Source organism: Mesoplodon bidens (assembly GCF_964165515.1).
Source record: "Mesoplodon bidens genome assembly, chromosome: 10".
Taxonomy (NCBI): domain Eukaryota; kingdom Metazoa; phylum Chordata; class Mammalia; order Artiodactyla; family Ziphiidae; genus Mesoplodon; species Mesoplodon bidens.
The window spans coordinates 23,016,356-23,034,321 of NC_138172.1; the positions used below are offsets into that span (position 1 = coordinate 23,016,356).

General features: G+C 39.1%; 1 protein-coding gene across 6 annotated transcripts in view; it reads left to right on the forward strand.

The window, feature by feature from the left end:
* SUCLG2 (succinate-CoA ligase GDP-forming subunit beta) overlaps nt 1–17,966 on the forward strand; it is a 304,560-nt gene that overhangs the window by 121,040 nt on the left and 165,554 nt on the right. For all 6 annotated transcript variants that reach the window (XM_081245225.1, XM_081245221.1, XM_081245220.1 and 3 more), the window contains 4 exons: nt 8,218–8,317; nt 9,249–9,339; nt 13,821–13,973; nt 15,519–15,608. In XM_081245225.1, coding sequence (XP_081101351.1) covers nt 8,218–8,317; nt 9,249–9,339; nt 13,821–13,973; nt 15,519–15,608 — 434 coding nt within the window. The remainder of the gene's footprint in view (nt 1–8,217; nt 8,318–9,248; nt 9,340–13,820; nt 13,974–15,518; nt 15,609–17,966) is intronic.

The window sequence follows — 17,966 nt, forward strand, 5'->3', positions numbered from 1 at the left end:
GAGAAGGATTTTCAATGCACTCTCCAATTGGGAAATCAGGGCCTCTTAGGAGAAAGAGTCTCTAAAGAGTGGAGCTGGTTAGAAAGTTGAGGAGTTCCTGCTAAATCTCTATGAGTGAGGAAAGGGGAAGGCTGGGCAGCAGGAGCTATAGCTCTGAGGGCACAAAAGCTCAGGTTTCATTGATCCCAAGTCTCCCCTGGAGACTGTGTCCTCTGGGATAGAGACTGTGCTGAAAAGGAAAAAGCTGCCTCACTAGGGGTTCAGCCACTCTGCTTGAGAAGGTCCCCAGAAAGCACCCACTTGTGAGAAGCTGGAGGATCTTTCTTGACTAGAGGTAACTGGTGGTGGTGTGGCCAGTAGACCAGGGTGGCAGAATGAGGAGGGCAAGCAGTCAGTGGGGCTGAGTCCAGCCAGTAGCATATGAGAGCCTCTCTCAGCAAGTGGAGGGCCAGATAGAGGAACTGACTTAAGTAAGAGAAAACAGGGAATAGACAAGATTTCTAAACATGAAGGTGGAAGATCTCAGAATACTAGTAATATTGCTGTGAAAGTGAAAGAAACATCTTTAAATTATGAGTGCAGCCCAGCCATATATATATATATATATATATATATATATATATATATATATATATATATATGGTGCATACATTTTAAATTTCACAGTCTTTCCAGTTGTCTCTGAAAATAAAACTGTTGTGAGTTTATCTTCGCATATCAGTTCTGGGCATTGCCACCTTTTTCTCCCCTCTTGTTCGTCACTGGTTCCGATCAACAAGAGATCCCCTTATATTTCTGTATGATCACGTAGCTTCCAATTGTCTGCTACTGAAGGAGGGATATACCCTGGCCCAGGATAGGTTCTCAAGCCGCTCAGAAAAATGTAAAAAAATATTAATTCTGAACCTGCAACAGTTATGGGCTTTGCCTTCTGATTCCTTTATTATCATCTGTGGTAATTTATACTGTGTCTGCTTGGTTAAGGTGGAACTCCATTTCTAAGAATCCCCTTCCTTCTATATATCAGGTTAGAGTTGCCCTGATTTGGAATTTGCACAGAACTTGAAATGCAGCCATTACTCTGTGATGCAGTGATGGGTAGACGTAGACATGCTGGGCAAGAGGGTCCAACTTGTCTTTGTTCCTTTGTGCTCCATGTCTAGCTGTTTTCCCAACTGCTGACCTTGCTGATCAACATGGACACAAACCCATCATGATATGCGTGGCAACAAGTCCCATACCCTTCTTCACAGCTATTGCATATGCTAGCTGGTGACTCTTCTGATTGGCTGGTTGGTGACTCCTGATCCTACAACCTCTACTTTCACACCTTTCCTTTCTCAGCATCTCCTACAAGTTCAGCTTTAATTCCTGGAATAAATCCCTTATTCATAACTCACTGTGGTTCTGCTTCCTTCATTGAGCCCTGACTGAACACATCTTTGCCTTAAAAATCAGGGGAAAAAATGATTTTTTTTTTTTTTCCGGTATGCGGGCCTCTCACTGTTGTGGCCTCTCCCGTTGTGGAGCACAGGCTCCGGACGCACAGGCTCAGCGGCCATGGCTCACGGGCCCAGCCGCTCCGTGGCATGTGGGATCTTCCCAGACCGGGGCACGGACCCGTCTCCCCTGCATCGGCAGGCGGACTGTCAACAACTGCGCCACCAGGGAAGCCCGAAAAAAATGATTTTTAATAGCTAGTTTTCCTTTATTCTTTTCCTTCAAACGTATCACAAAATACTGTAGAAATGCTATTGATGTTCATAAATGCTTTTCATCATCTGTGACTGTTTCCAGGATATGTTGAAGTTACAAATGTTACAGATGTTATTATTAGTAATGTATATCATTAATCCCTACTATACATAAAACACAGATTTCTGGAAATTTCTTCTTTTGAAGAAACTTGTTCTGAAAAATTCTTTTTTTCAAGTGGCTTCATTTGCAGAAGATTTGTTTAATGACCTGTGGTTGCAGTCTTATAGTATTAGACATTTTTAAAAAATAAATTTATTTATTTATTTTTGGTTGCGGTGGGTCTTCGTTGCTGCGTGTGGGCTTTCTCTAGTTGCGGTGAGCAGGGGCTACTCTTTGTTGCGGCACATGGGCTTCTCATGGCGGTGGCTTCTCTTGTTGCAGAGCATGGGCTCTAGGTGTTGGGGCTTTAGGAGTTGTGGCTCACGGGCTTTAGAGTGCAGGCTCAGTAGTTGTAGCTCATGGGCTTTAGAGTGCAGGCTTCAGTAGTTGTGGCTCACAGGCTTTAGAGTGCAGGCTCAGTAGTTGTGGTACACGGGCTTAGTTGCTCTGCAGCATGTGGGATCTTCCCCGACCAGGGCTCTAACCCATGTCCCCTGCATTGGCAGGCGGATTCTTAACCACTGCACCACCAAGGAAGCCCATTAGACATTTTTTGCTTAGCTACAGTTGCTTGAATACTATCACATTATTTTTGGCATCAATGTCAGGAGGTTCTATCCTTAACCTTTGTTATGGAAATATATCTTTTAATCTAATAGGCAAAATGTAAGATTGGTTTATAAATATTAAACTACAGAAAGAGTAAGATATTACAACTAAATCGAGCCTTTCTGAAGGTAATTTTTATCTAGCTTTACAATTTTTATCACCAACAAAGTGTGTATTAAAGGTTATGAAAGCAATTAATAACACCATTGACAAAATCAGAAGAGTAGGCTAATATATCATTATAGATTTTAATAAGTTCTATAATGTAGAATTAAATATACATTATTTTTAAGAGTATGGCAATTTGAAAAAAGAATGATTTATCAAACTTTAATTTAGGGGTTTTTATAAGAGCTCAAAATGATTCCCTGGAAAATAAAATTGTGTGTTAAGATAATATTATTATCTTCTTTATAATTAATAAACTGTTCAAATGGGCATTATCATGCCCCCACAGTATCCAAATGAAGGAATTATTTTAGATAATGTGGGATTAATTGGCTACCATATTCATTAAGAAATTAAGATTTAAAACTTACATAAAAGCCTTATCAATAAAGATTTTTTTAATGTGAAATAATGTCTCCCTGGATAACTTCCTATTTGTATTACAAAACCCCTGTCCTAGAGATCATTTTATTTCCATCTTTTACTTATATTTGTAAATCACTGTTCCAGGTGTGTGTAATTTAAGTCTTTGATGGTAGCAGTCTGATGGAGAGCCAAGTATCTCCAATTCTGTTTTAGTCTAGGGATGTGACCAATGGTGAAATGGCTTATTCTAATGTCTCATATGTTTGAAATTCTCTATTCCAGTGTTTGTGAGCCCATGTCAGACTTGTTGAAAGTTGAAATCGTTGTTTCAGTCTCAGAAACAGTCTTATTTCACAGCAAGCAACCTACTCACAATTTGAAGAAATAGGGGTCAGTCTATAGGAGATATTACAGTAATGATTAAGATAGGTAATTCTCCACTTTTAAGTTTGGGTTCTGGGGTCATAATGAAAACAGGGATGTTAGCTCATTTCCTTTGGGAAATTGCCACTTGGGTCTCTGTTATCACCCTATAAATTGTATGTTCTTTATTAAGATTCATCTTTTCATAGTACCTTTCAACTCTTCTCTTGCCTCCCCCTCCCCTTTCTCCTTGCCTTACAGTAATAGGTAAATCTGAAATACATTGTAACTTTCTCTATTAAGGATTCTATCAAACCTCATGGAAGGTGACCACTATGTTAGAAATTACACAATGCCGTTGTGCTGAAAACTGAATATTCCAATTTTGCTTGTCAGTGAATCATAGAAATCGTAGTCCCCACCCCCCCAAACCAGTGTTATTGACTCAAAATAGATGATCATGGCAGTAGTCACCTTGCTACAGTACTGGTATATAGAGTAATACATTTTGTGTTTAGAAAGTATTGCACCTTGGAAGAGCACAATACTGAATAAAAATCAGTTCAGTAATACAAATATTTGATCACCAAACTATTTTAAAAGGATAGTTGAAAATAACTTACTCTTATTGATATTCTTTTTTTTTTTTTTTTTTTTTTGTGGTACGTGGGCCTCTCACTGTTCTGGCCTCTCCCGTTGCGGAGCACAGGCTCCGGACGGACGTGCAGACTCAGCGGCCATGGCTCATGGGCCCAGCCACTCCGCGGCATGTGGGATCTTCCCGGACCGGGGCACGAACCCGTGTCCCCTGCACTGGCAGGCGGACTCTCAACCACTGCACCACCAGGGAAGCCCTTATTGATATTCTTGACTAACATTTTCAGACATTTGCTATGGCCCATGTGTGTTCTGGTTCTAAAGTATGTCTTGTGAACATTATTTTGCATAAATGTATTTTCAGAATTCCATCTCCGAAAAGCAAAGTGAAGTAGTTTTACTAAGCCTGCCTAATTAAAAACATTTCTTATTTATTCTATTTAGGTTATGCTTTCCTTAATGAATTTATTTATTCTTTAAGATTTAATAACGCTTTCAAGAATGTTTATTATCCAGCATGGGACTGTTGGGGAACTATAAATATTGGTATAAAACTGTATTATTGTAATTATAATAACACTTGTTTTGGTGGAGAATGAGAGGAAGACAGTGAGAAAGCATTATTTTAATGCAGCTAATAGAGTGAAATAAGACCATGGCTCAGAGGGGTTTTTTTTAGGCTTTCTTAATGGCTAACAATTTTGTTCCCTTAAGTGATAATGGTATTTGAAAGTCTTACATATCTATTCAGTTTATCAAATATGTCTCTATAGTGCTTTTTTCTCCTAAAATATATATGAATTATAGTAAACTGGTTTCCATCAAACCCAATAGAACTCTAGCCATGAGCACTGCTTATTATCAGAAACTCACCAGTAAAGGAACAGAATAAAGTGAATGTATTGTATATTTAGGCTACTGCATGTAAAAGTATCAGTTAAGAGCAGGGAATTTGGAGTTATACAGACCTGGGTTATACCAGTAATATGGTTATCAATGTATAGATGCAATCCATTTCTGTACAAAATCTATTGGAGGAGAGTCTTCCTCCCCTGTCTCTTTTTAGCTTTATATCCTAAAATACAGCTAAATCATCTTGTGTATTCATGCAAATATGGAATTTCCTGTATGGGATATTCTTTTGTAGCTCTGTTTGGGAACAGAGAGGTAACATTAAAAAAACAAACAGAAATTTGTACAAGTTTTTGGAGAAATCAGATCTTTAAATAAAATGGAAACAGTGACATTAAGTGTGAATCCACTTGGTAAATACTGAATGAAAAAGCTAGTTACTGTTCAGAAGGATTTGGCCACTTAATTTTTAATGCTTTGAGTAAATAGCCACATGAGTTAAATTACTTTATGTGAGTTTCCCTCAAGATGAGACAAACTTATTTTACTTTGGGCTACTGACCTGCTGTACTGATCTGGTATTTGAGATCTAAGCAGAAGAGATGATTGTAGTAAACTTATTTTTGGCCTGGGGTGTAAGCTGCAGAAGATGTACCTAGTTTTAATATAATGTTTTTCTTTCCCTTTTTCTATTTGCCCCAGTGTGTGGTTTCACAGTCTCCAACGTGGTTGCTTGGTCTACCAACTGTAGACCAAGTTGGAATCCTTTAATACATGATCGGTGGTGATATGAATAACTGACAACATTTCATTGAGCCTACAACTGTTTCTGTGTCTTGATGGTTAGTGCCTAAAGCTTATCTAATCAAACCTGTGTAACACCAGTTACCATTGCCCATTTAGGTAGTCTGCATGGCTTTCAAGTTTTGCTGTTGGAAAGCTTGGAGAGGAAAGCATCTCTTTTTCTGGATGATGAGGATATGAAAAATGATAATGGCAATGGAATGCTGGTTATCCTTTTTAAAGAATTTGAAGAGATCACAATTAAAAATTTAAGTAGGGCTTCCCTGGTGGCGCAGTGGTTGGGAGTCCGCCTGCCAATGCAGGGGACGCGGGTTCGTGCCCCGGTCCGGGAAGATCCCACATGCCGCGGAGCGGCTGGGTCCGTGAGCCATGGCCGCTGAGCCTGCGCGTCTGGAGCCTGTGCTCCGCAGCGGGAGAGGCCACCACAGTGAGAGGCCCGCGTACCGCAAAAAAAAAAAAAAAACTTAAGTAGACAGCAAAAAGTGTTTTTCTACTTGATGTCTTCAAAAGAGAAATTGGAAATGTCTTTCTGTATTCTGCTTTTTTGCTTAATTGCTGAAAATAATTATAATGATGATGGCTATCATATTTTGACTCTTTTTTAATGCACCAAACTTTGAGATGAGTGCTTTACCTACTATTTTTATTTATTCTTCACATCATTCTAACACTATAGATTATTTTTGTTTTGACTATTTTATAGATGGACATGTTACTTTTACCTTTCTGAATCTCATTCTCCTCTATAAATAAAGGGATAGGCAGAGTTGGAGATTTTAACTAAGTCTGTTTTTCTTCAAAGTTCTTGATCTTAATACTACTCCTACATGCAATAGCCTAAATATGCAATAAATTCATTTTATTTGGTTCCATTCCTGGTGAGTTTCTGATAGTGAGCGGTCACCATAGCTTGTCTTCTACTCAATTTGATGGGAACTAGTTTATTTTAAGACATCGTTTGACTGATGTTGTTATGGTTCATATCCTGGGCAGAAACTATTGTCAGAGGTTATAGAGGGTGGCAAAGAAGGAACTATATATACTTCTGAGAGAAGGTAAACCCTGGTTTTCTGAGTGTGGGCAAATATAGAAGGGAAGACCAACCAATAAGACAATGAGCCTTAATAATCTGATTATATCAGCTAGAGTGACCGTCTTACCCAGTGCCTTCATAGTGTCACATCCTTCCATAGTGCCCCATTGCCTTCATGATAAAACCTGTGGCTCCTGTTCTTTGAACCTTTGCCTGCTTACCTACAAGTAACAACAATGATGGTATTAATAGTTGAAATAACCAACAGTTATGGACCTTACATGAGTGGTTGCAGATTCCAACAATTTTTACCATCTCAACCCGAATGGAAATAATCCTTTTGGTTCCTCACAATATACAAAGGTAATAAATGTACTAACTGATCGTGGCAATACTCTTTCATTAGTGAGTTTTTAGGATTTAGGGATATTTGCATATATTTTCTAATTTAATTCTTAAAACAAACCTCAACATTGTTTCATAATTGAGTAAACTGAGTCTTAGAGACATTAAGTAACTTGCCCAGTATCACACAGCTGGGCAAGGAATGAAGGCTTGTTTGAAACCTGGGTCTGTGATTCTAAACCTGGTGTGCTGAACCAGAAAACCATTAGAGCTGTATCGGAGATTGTCTGACTTAATTCTCTAATTTCAAACAAAACTGGATCACAAACAGAGAATGCCAAGCTGTGGCCTGAAGATGTGTACTCTTTGACTTATTAAATGCATTTGATTTGGGGGCTGACTTTTTTTTCATTTTTTTTTTCTTTTTGTTGGTTGGGTAGGGGAGCATTCCTGTTGGCTGAGGGCGCCTTCTCTATCACTGGGCTGCTTCACACATCCAGCTTTCCCACCAGTCCTGTAAAGATATTTGAGTTTATGACTTTGGTCTCAAAGGTCAAGGGCAAACAGCTCACTCTTTCCTTGAGTGTTTTGAGAAACAAAGATTCCACAACTACTTTCCTCTGGGATGTTCTGTTACTCTGCCAACATTGAAAAAATACTGCTTACTTTTAGTTTTAATCCATTTCTTCCTCCCTTGCCCAGCCCCACTGATACATAGGACAACTGCTCAGAAAACCGTTGATTTCCAAGAATACAGTTCTTCGATACCTCCTTTGCATCTTGTCTTTAATAAACCTTTCCCCCACGTAAACCAGCCTTCCCTTTGACATCTCAGATGGCTGACAGGTAGTTAACTCCTCTGATTGGCAGATTGGGCTCTGCCACATGGAAGTGTCTACACACAGTAAAATTAATACTTCCAGCCTGGATTTATTTAGCATCTTCTGACACTCAGAAGAGCCAGGGAACACATGCCTTGCTCTCCCTTGGGATGGTTGAGTATTAGATTAAACTCGCAGGAAATATTTGAATGTCCTCAATAAACAGACTTTGTATTTAGGCACATTGATGTTTTTTGAAGTTCTTTATTGCCTTCATTTTCAAAGTTGGTTTGGGAGAGCTTTTACCAGTCACTTTTGGAAGTTATGTCATTACCACTTCGCTTGTTGCTTAAAAAAAAAAAAATTGTAAATCAACTACTAACTCTGGATTTTCTTTTGCAGATGCAAAAGAAATTGTTTTAAAAGCCCAGATCTTAGCTGGAGGAAGAGGAAAAGGTGTCTTCAGTAGCGGTTTGAAAGGAGGCGTTCATTTAACAAAAGAGTAAGCCAGGAGGTTTTAATTCCTTTTCTTTGGGCCAAGCAATTATGGAAGATCCTGCTCTTGGCTGAAAGGAGCACCGAGAAAGAGGGCTGGGGTGGGAGTAGGAACAGGAGGTGGCACATATAGGAAATAAATTACAGGTAGAGGGCTCTGGCAGTGCCTTGGCTTCCCTTCTCCTCCCACAAAAGGATTTTTGTTCACTAATTGGTGAAAACTTGACACTCCTGTTCTAGACATTCAGTGGTTCATCATGTTTGATATGGTACCACTTACAAATTAAATGCTGCTTCTGTAATGCCACTCTCCTACTCAAGAACCTGCGGTGGCTTCCCATTACCAATGGCATCATTGGTCCCTCCTGTCTGATAGTCTAATTCTTCCTTTATCTGAACCTGTCTGATCAGCTTTATATCCTATGTCTCCACACACTGAACACTTTCCTCTCCTCTCCTGTCACATACCTTTCATGGTTTACTTTGATCCTTCCCCTTCCCTTTATCCCCATCTTTGGTCTTACTTCCCAGATTGCCCACTATCCAGTATTTGTTATTCAGCTCTTATCTTAGTCTGCTATGCATTTCAGCATTGTGTCTCTACTATGACTGTAACTTATTTGGGGGGAGAGGATAGCAAATGTAAGCAAGCTTCTTTTTGTTTCCCTTCCCTCTCCTCCCTTCCCCTCCCCCCTTCCCTCCTATTGTTTCATTCATTCATTCATTCATATATATTTTGCACTCAGTGAGCCTCTGGTACAGTGCTAGGCACCTAGTGTATGAGCAGAAAGCACCATGGATTCTATGAAGGTGGAGGTGGGCCCTGGGTAGGGTGGACTTGGGGATATAATACGGACTCTGCTTTTAAATGATTTTCAACAGAGACCTTGACTTTCTTTTCTTTCTTCTCTCTCTCTTTTTTTTCTCCTCTCTCTTAGTCCTAAAGTTGTGGGACAGCTGGCTAAACAGATGATTGGGTATAATCTAGCAACAAAACAAACTCCAAAAGAAGGTGTGAAAGTTAACAAGGTAACGTGAATGCTTTTGGTCATTTTCTGTGTATGTGTTAAAAAAAACAAAATAAAATCATACTTCAATTTTGACAGAATCAAATGAAGCAATGAACTTTGGCAACGTGCCATTTTATTTTTTTTAAACCTCCCATAGTTCTATGTGTGATGTAACTTCTAGGAGAAATAAAAAGGATTCTAAAGTAGTAATAGTGTTTATTATCATCAGCATTTAGTAAAGATGGGTAGTGATTGAAATAATGCCTTTTTCTTTCAGAACACAGGCACAATTCTGTTTAAAGCTGAAAGACCTTGGCATAACAACTCCTAGACTCAGTGACAGACATTCTCTGCTCCCTCGCAGCCCCACCCTTATCCTTAGTATATCAGAATTACTGTACCCGTTACAGTTGTTTTTCAACCTACTTTAAGATTGTTACCATTTTGACCCACTGTTCTCACTGGGAGTATGTTGTATTAGGGAGGTCTCTTGGGACACCCAAGTGTGTATAGGGCACGTACGTGTATACATACACACACAGAGAAAATAAAGCCGAGAGCAAAGTGACCTGCCTCAGCCATGAAATTGTAAGTGGCAGAGCTGAGGCCAGAGCCTAACTTACCATGAGGGCGTCTGTCTTGGTCCCGAAAAGGACACTGAGCTGGAGGGAGATGGGGATACTGGAGGGTCATTAGCTCCTTCCCTCTCTAAGAACACAGAGCCTTTCTAAATGTCGAGAAAGCCCACAAACAAGACGGGTTGTGGTTATTTCCCTTTCCCACTGCCTCGCAGGTAGATGCAAGAACTGTTTACATCTTAAAGTGGTTTTTTGAATTTATTTTTGTTCAGCCCAGCGTGGTACTTTTTTTTCCCTTTTTAAACTGGTTATAAGCCTTTACCTGTGTAACGTCTTCAAAATTTGTCCCCAGAGGATATGATTAGTAGTTTTGTTTGTAGGAATTTGTTGCTTTATATGGACACATGGGGTTTTAGATTAGAGTTTGTGATACCTTTAAAAAGCATATAAAAATACACAAAAGAAGATTCACACTATATAGATACGCATAAAATTAGTTTTGTAGATCGGTTCATGAAATACTAGAGGTAAGTGCATTCTTGTGAATTGAGTCATTGCCAGGAAGCTACCGAGTGATTTATTTTTAAGTGTTTCTTTTCGTGATTGCAAAAGTGACTAACATATGTAAAAAATTCCAGTAATATAGAAATATAAAAATTAGAAAAGTAAAATTTCCCTCTATTCTCACCCCTTAATTGCCATGCTTTGTTTCTGTCCTTTTTCTCTGTAAAATGTGTATTACCACATTTTGTAACAGTATTATTATATACAACTTTCAGGAACGTGCATTTTTAATTTATGGAATCTTTGACATCAATCAGAAGTTCCTAGATTATAGAAACTTTAGATTTCTAAGTTTGTTCAAGACGCTATTTAAGCACATTACATACATTGATTCACATTGGGTTTTTTTTCCTAAGTCTGTGTTTGTGGTGTGTTCCTTGGGATAGTAATAGGGGAGGTGAGACAGTGCTGCTCATCATGTGCTCCATGAGTCAGTACCCGTACTGGTTACTGTTTCGCAAAGAGATTAAGTTCAAAAACTGAGTACACTGTTAATCCTATCTAATCGCTGTCCTGTTACACATAGTTTGTACACTGGCTCTCATCCACAGACTACAATTTGAGTAGCATGATATACAAAAAAACAAAACAAAATGAACAAACAACAAAAAAATGAAAAACAGGTTCATTGGTCAAATAGGGTAAAGTACGTTAAAAAGCTTTCCATACCAGAAGACTCCAAGAAAAGGCTGTGTTGATGATATTGTTTGTGTCAGTCACAGATGAAGATTGTTGAAATGTATCTAACTGAACTTCTCATGGCATGAGTGTTGATGGAGTCCATTTAGATTCTCTCTGTAACAGTCCCTAAAGTATTTTAATATCCTGGCTCATATGAAGGGCATCTTAATGTCAAAAAACTGGTCTGTATATAAAAATTTCTTGAATTATCTCTTGATAATCATCATTTTCCTGAGAATGTTTTTTTGAAGAGTGATGGGTTGTTCCTACCAAGCAGGAGCTGTTTGAGGCAGCAGCTGGTCTTTTCAAATAGAAATTTGATGGAATGCAGAGCATATCTGTCAACACTTTAGAAGATTAAGAATAGGACTCTTGGGCTTCCCTGGTGGCGCAGTGGTTGGGAGTCTGCCTGCCGATGCAGGGGACGTGGGTTCGTGCCCCGGTCCGGGAAGATCCCACATGCCGCGGAGTGTCTGGGCCCGTGAGCCATGGCCGCTGGGCCTGCGCGTCCGGAGCCTGTGCTCCGCAGCGGGAGAGGCCACAGAAGTGAGAGGCCGGCATACCGCAAAAAAAAAAAAAAAAAAAAAAAAAAAAGAATAGGACTCTTGGGGCTTCCCTGGTGGCGCAGTGGTTGAGAATCTGCCTGCCAATGCAGGGGACACGGGTTCGAGCCCTGGTCTGGGAAGATCCCACATGCCGCGGAGCAACTAGGCCCGTGAGCCACAATTACTGAGCCTGCGCGTCTGGAGCCTGTGCTCCGCAACAAGAGAGGCCGCAATAGTGAGAGGCCCGTGCACCGCAATGAAGAGTGGCCCCCGCTTGCCACAACTAGAGAAAGCCTTCGCACAGAAACAAAGACCCAACACAGCCATAAATAAATAAATAAATTAAAAAAAAAAAAAAAAAAAGAATAGGACTCTTGAATGACACTTATCCTAAAACGTTATAACGTATTGCTTGTCAGAATAACTACTGAAAGTTATTAAATCTGGCTCGCCAGACTAGCTCTGTATTAGAAAGTGACTTGAAATCGGAATGGTTCTGTGAAAATCCTAACACCGTGTGCCAAGAAATATTTCTTACAAACTCATGAGCTACCATTTATGATAGAAGAATCACTATGAAACCCCTTATAAGGTACTTTATTTTTGACCAGTCATAAGTTCCTTAAAGGTGTGAAAAGAAGGAGTTCTGTATTCATCACGTTATAGCTTTCTAGGTCATCATATATTTATCGCATTTCATGTGACTTAAAAATTAATGCTTTTGTGGCTTCTGGGTAGCTAAAATCTAATGTTACTTAATCAGTAACATTTTTTGTGAAACGTATTACTGAACTTTTAGGAAAAGCAATGTATGTGATTTTATTATTTTCACTTCTAGTACTGATTCTTCACGGATATTCTTATTTTCTTTTAAAAAGCATCCAAGACATCTGTTACTAGTTTTGTTGGGAGTGTTGGTACAGCCTCTCTCTCCAAGGAAATTTAATAGTACTTACCAAAATTTTAAATATGAACAGTATAAAACTTAGCCATTTTACCTTTATATACCTTGACCAGAGGGTTACTAAAACAGTGGAGCAAAGCTATACGTACAGAAATGATCACTGAGGCAGCATTTTAGAAATATGAGTCCACATAAATTGTCTGTCATCAGGGACATGGTCAAATAAATATTGACATGTAAGTACTGTGTAGTCACAATGAAGAGAGAAGACCTTGTACAATCCAAGTTGTAGTATTAAGATTAAGAACAAAAAGGAAGAAAGAAAGGCATTCAAGCGTGTATAATATGCATCTGTGTGCAGGAGATTCCATGACTGATGCTTGCAGACGCATAGGGAAGAGGTAAAAGTTAGTAGTGGTTTTTCCTGGTAGGGTTGCTTCGTGCCTCTGTTGAGGTCGTGCAGAGCAAAAGGACACCTGTCTGGCACACGTGTGGAGAAAGAAATCCTTCCATCTGATTTACCTCCTGCCCATTCGTGGTCCTGGAATATGACCACATCCTCATAGAGGAAAGGATGACTTTTTCTGATAATCACAAAGGTTCCATATGGACTTGTGATCACTCTGACTACTGGGGCCCAAGGGGTGTGTATGTGCAGCAGGGACCTGCTTTCACTGTCTCCTCTGTATACTTTTAGTATCGTTTGCATTATTTTCAAACAAGCAAATATTATGTTTGTAATTTAAAAGAAAGTATAAATTGAAATAAAAATACAGTGATCCAAGAGACAGAAGTATTCAAACATAGGAAGCATCAGACATACCATAAAAAGAATCCTTTGGCAACCAAACTTGGTTTTCCACCAGTGCAATCTGAGAAAAATCAGTGTAGTAATATATATGTACTGTTAATGTCTCAAATTAAAATAACAGCTGCTTCCCTGGAGTTTTTCTTAAGTGTCAGGGTTTCCGAAGGAAGAAGAAAAAGAAGATTAAAGTGGGAAGGTTCCTTGAGGCAAACCGAATACCTGTCACTTGAACAAGTTATCAGGATCAATTAAGGAGGTGAAAATGGACACTGTGGGCCCTGAGAGCAGCACTCTCAAATCTCACTGGGTTTAAAGACCCTGAAAATGAAGCTGTTTGATTTGTGTAAGAAGTTTGTATAGATTTCCAAGTGGAAATCAGCTCGATGCTGACTTAATTTGACTTTCCCACTAATGTGGTAGGTGATGGTTGCTGAAGCCTTGGACATTTCTAGGGAAACCTACTTGGCCATTCTGATGGACCGGTCCTGCAATGGCCCTGTGCTGGTGGGCAGCCCTCAGGGGGGCGTTGACATTGAAGAGGTGGCAGCTTCGAATCCAGAACTTATTTTTAAGGTATGTTTAGATTCCTGACTATGCTCTGTTCATTGATTGTTGCTATACAACCTGTTAAAGATTTAGTGTGGAGTCTGAGCCAGGTAGACTGTTCCTGGGATTTAAGGCATGAAGATATTGAGTCCTTTTTCTTACTGGGTGTCCAGTTGAAGGTTGGGTAGATACAAAGTATGTGCTTTTCAAGGTCTTTTTCTTTGCTTTTTTCCCCTCCCTTTGTTTTTTCCTCCTTCTTGCCTTTTCCTAACCCCTCATTTCTTTCCATCCAACTTGCCCCAAGAATTAACCAGTGGAAGATGATTGTGATATTTCCATTTCCTCTTGGTTAACTACCCCATTTAACAGTATACATGACCCAGAAATTCTCCCCCAGGAAATCAGATGTGAACTAGAGACTGCCTTGATGTTTTTCAGTACTGGTAATGAATCCTTCTAACACCCAGATTCTATCAGTTTGTTTCAATTCATTAAATCTTGTGTGTGGGTTTTTGTTTTATTTTTGATATTAGGATGAGTTTCTAGCCAAAGAGACCTGAGGTCAAATCCTAACTAGCCAGTACATTTCTCAGTGTCTCTAAGCCTCATTCTTTGAATGAGTAAAATGAAAATGGGGGTAATTCCCACCCCATAGAATTGTGAGGATTAAATGAGGTGATGTATATGCAGTGCTTATCAACCTACCTCAACTATAAGAAGAAAAACCTAAGGTCTTTAGAACTATAATCCCAGCTTTTAATTCTGAGTTTTTAGTGTCAAAAAAATCACAAAAAAATTTTTTAGCAGAAACATTCATTATTCCTTTTAGAAAGTGATTTTTTTCCCTCCAAAAAGCAAGGATTTTATTTCTTGAAACTCTTCATTTATATAAGGTAGTAATACTTTGGAGATTGGTTTTAAAATATTTTCACCAATGTTACATATTTAAGTTAACTACTTTGGAAGTTAAATTGAGACTTTACATGGTGGCTTACCAATAATACCTACCCATTTTTGAAATTAACATGATTTAAAACAAACCATTCCATTTGTTAAGAGAATACATGAAATAATATGTATGAACAGCACTCAGTATCTTGGAGGGAATGGCCCTTTGTAGAGCTAGGGTATTATTATTAACTATCATCATCAATAGAGTGTTTAAATCATAAGGTAATATTTAACCTGTATAAGACAAGCTCTAAACTTAACAGCAGTATTAGGCAGGAAAAACTTACTTTGGAAGCCTTCCAAAAAATGTCATAAAAATTAACTGCCTAAATATTCATCACTGCCATCTGTATAGTAATTAAAAGTGAAAACTGGCCTCGGATTGTCTTGTCAGCATGCCACCCTGAAGAATTATATAGTTTTTGGAAAGGCTGTTTTATAGATGGTCTGCTAATTAAAATATACCCTATAGGCAGCTGTGATGGCCCAGCTCAGAGATCTCTGGAAAGGTGCCACACTTTAATTACTCATTTGCAAATAAATACTAAGTATTTTCTTTTGAGGTTGTAAATCTTTTCATTTGACTGTCTGAATTTTGCTCATTTGATTCATTTTTATTAGGAGCAAATTGACATTATTGAAGGGATAAAGGACAGCCAAGCTCAGCGGATGGCCGAAAATCTAGGCTTCTTTGGGCCTTTGAAAAACCAGGTACCTGAGCAATTATTGGCCGGTGTGTCTGACTTGTTTCAGAAAATGTTTGGGAACTTGCTAATTGCCTCTAATGTTTGTGATTATCAGGAAATAGGGTAATTTATTGTTTTCTTTTTTTTCCTCTAGTTGTTTATAATGAAAAAATATTTGGTGTTCCAAAGAGGATGTTTATGACATGTGTGTTTATATATATATATATTGATATATCAGTATGTATGTGTGTGAGAGTGTGTCACCTGCAGACTCATGCACTTTGTTATGTATGTTGGTCTCTTTGTCTTTTTGGTAGCATTGCAGCTCCAGAGCATGAATTATAAGAGGCAATATAGTGGTTAGAAGCACAGGCTGTAGAGTCAGGCAGTCCTGAGTTTGAATCCTGTACTGCTACCCAGTACATGTGTGATTCAGACCATCTGAACGTCACTTTCATCATCTGTAAAATGGGGTGGTGATATCCTAACTGAGAGAGTTATCATGAGGATTGAGTGACCTGATGTGTGAAGGTGCATATTCAATACTCCAGAAAGGTCAGTTCTTATTGTTATTAATAATATACATTACTTAACTAATTGCTATTCTTTCATAGCTAATGGGCATTTGAGGTGAATGTTAATGGCACAGAGGTGATATTTCACTGAAAACAGCTTAAATTATGCCAATTTAGTAATTATATCCCTTGGTTTCAAAGACAGAAAAATCACCCTCTGAGCTATTAAGGGAGAGAGTCTGTCTTGAGCATCTCAGTCCTGCACTGCCCTTGGTCCTGCCCATAGAGCCTGATTTTATGTCTACGTAGGCAAGCTTCCTTATCTCACAATTAAATCAGAAGAATTTACTGGCTATTGTTTTCCTCTTCCATAACTAAAAGGAGCCACCTTGATAACCCTTCATCCTCTGTGTGCATGCATATTTGTGTGTGTGTGTGTGTGTGTGTGTGTGTGTGTTGTCCTAGAGCTCTAGGATTGTTATAGTTTCCTTTAATTTAGTTGGGTAACGTTCCTCCAGTAAAACAGTCAGTTGTGCACTCTTTTTTTTTTCCTGCCTTTACTTTTTCTTTTGATTAATTCTATCTCTAGAAGTTTAATGGGTAACAATAAGGCAAGTCCTAGAAGGGTGAAGCAGAATAAAACTTTAAAATATATTTGTTTCAATTAGAGAGAACAGCACTTACTTGAAGACTGGGGAAAAGGCTCCAGTGGAAAGCTAAAGGTTCAAAATGGTAGTAGGAAACAGGATCATTGGGGACTAAACCTCAGTAGGAAATAGAAAGGGCCAGGCTTCAGCGGACAGTTAGAGGAATTAATTGTCATTTCCGAGACTGGCAAAGAGACGCCAGGTTAGTGACCTGCTGAAAGAGAGATAATGGAGGATTTGTGGGTAAGGGCTGCAGTGGTTGGTTTCACTTCCTGAGTATGAGGCCACTAACTATATTAGCTGATCATCTGAGATTTATTGAATGGCTTCTTGTGTCTGGGTGGTGGTCACGGAGAGCCATTCTCCATGTGGTCACTGTGTTCTAGCCACACTGTCCTACAGTCAGTTCCAGAATGTGCTCAGTAGCCCTGTTGACATCCTCTATACCCCTTTGCACATCTGTGTTTCTCTTGGACATTTGCAGTCACCTTTGCTGTATTCTCATCTGCACCACAGCAGGGACTTTGTGAATCTTGCTTACTACTGTGTTGCCAACAAAGTGCTTGGCAAATATATTAGATGCCCAAGAAACATCTATCATATGCGTGAGTAAGTGAAATAACACATCTAGGATGTCCACTTGGAAGAGATTCCTAGGGAGTCAGGGATGGGTAGCTGTAAGTGACAAGAGAATAAATTTGGAGTGGATAAAATCTGCTGAACACATGGCTTGAAAACTCAGGAGGTAAACATAACAGAGTTCTAGAGAAGGCAATAATAGTATTATGTACACCATCAGTCCCTCCCCCCAACATAATGTAAGAGACAATTAAGTTATTTATAGTTCTTAAATGACTGAATCATGTTTTCCTAGTACCCTAAACACTCTAGGTTTTAAGTGAGTTATCTATGGAAGGAAGATGAACATGCAAGTTCTCAGGGGTCATTAGTAGCTATATTGTCATTATATTTTTGACTTAATATACTGAGGAAAGTAAAGAAGTGTTTTAAATCAGTTTTTTTTTCTCCTTTTTTCATTGTTGTCTCTATGAAAGGCTTTACATCTTCATTTGCTCAGCAAAGTTGGACCAAGGTCATCTGCTGAACCCTGGCGAACAGAGGTGATAACTAGCCATTGTTTCCTAGGGGCTCAGAGGGCAGTGGTCGGCCTTCTGACAGTGAACACAAGAGGAGGGTGTGTGAAGGAGAGAGAGAGAGATC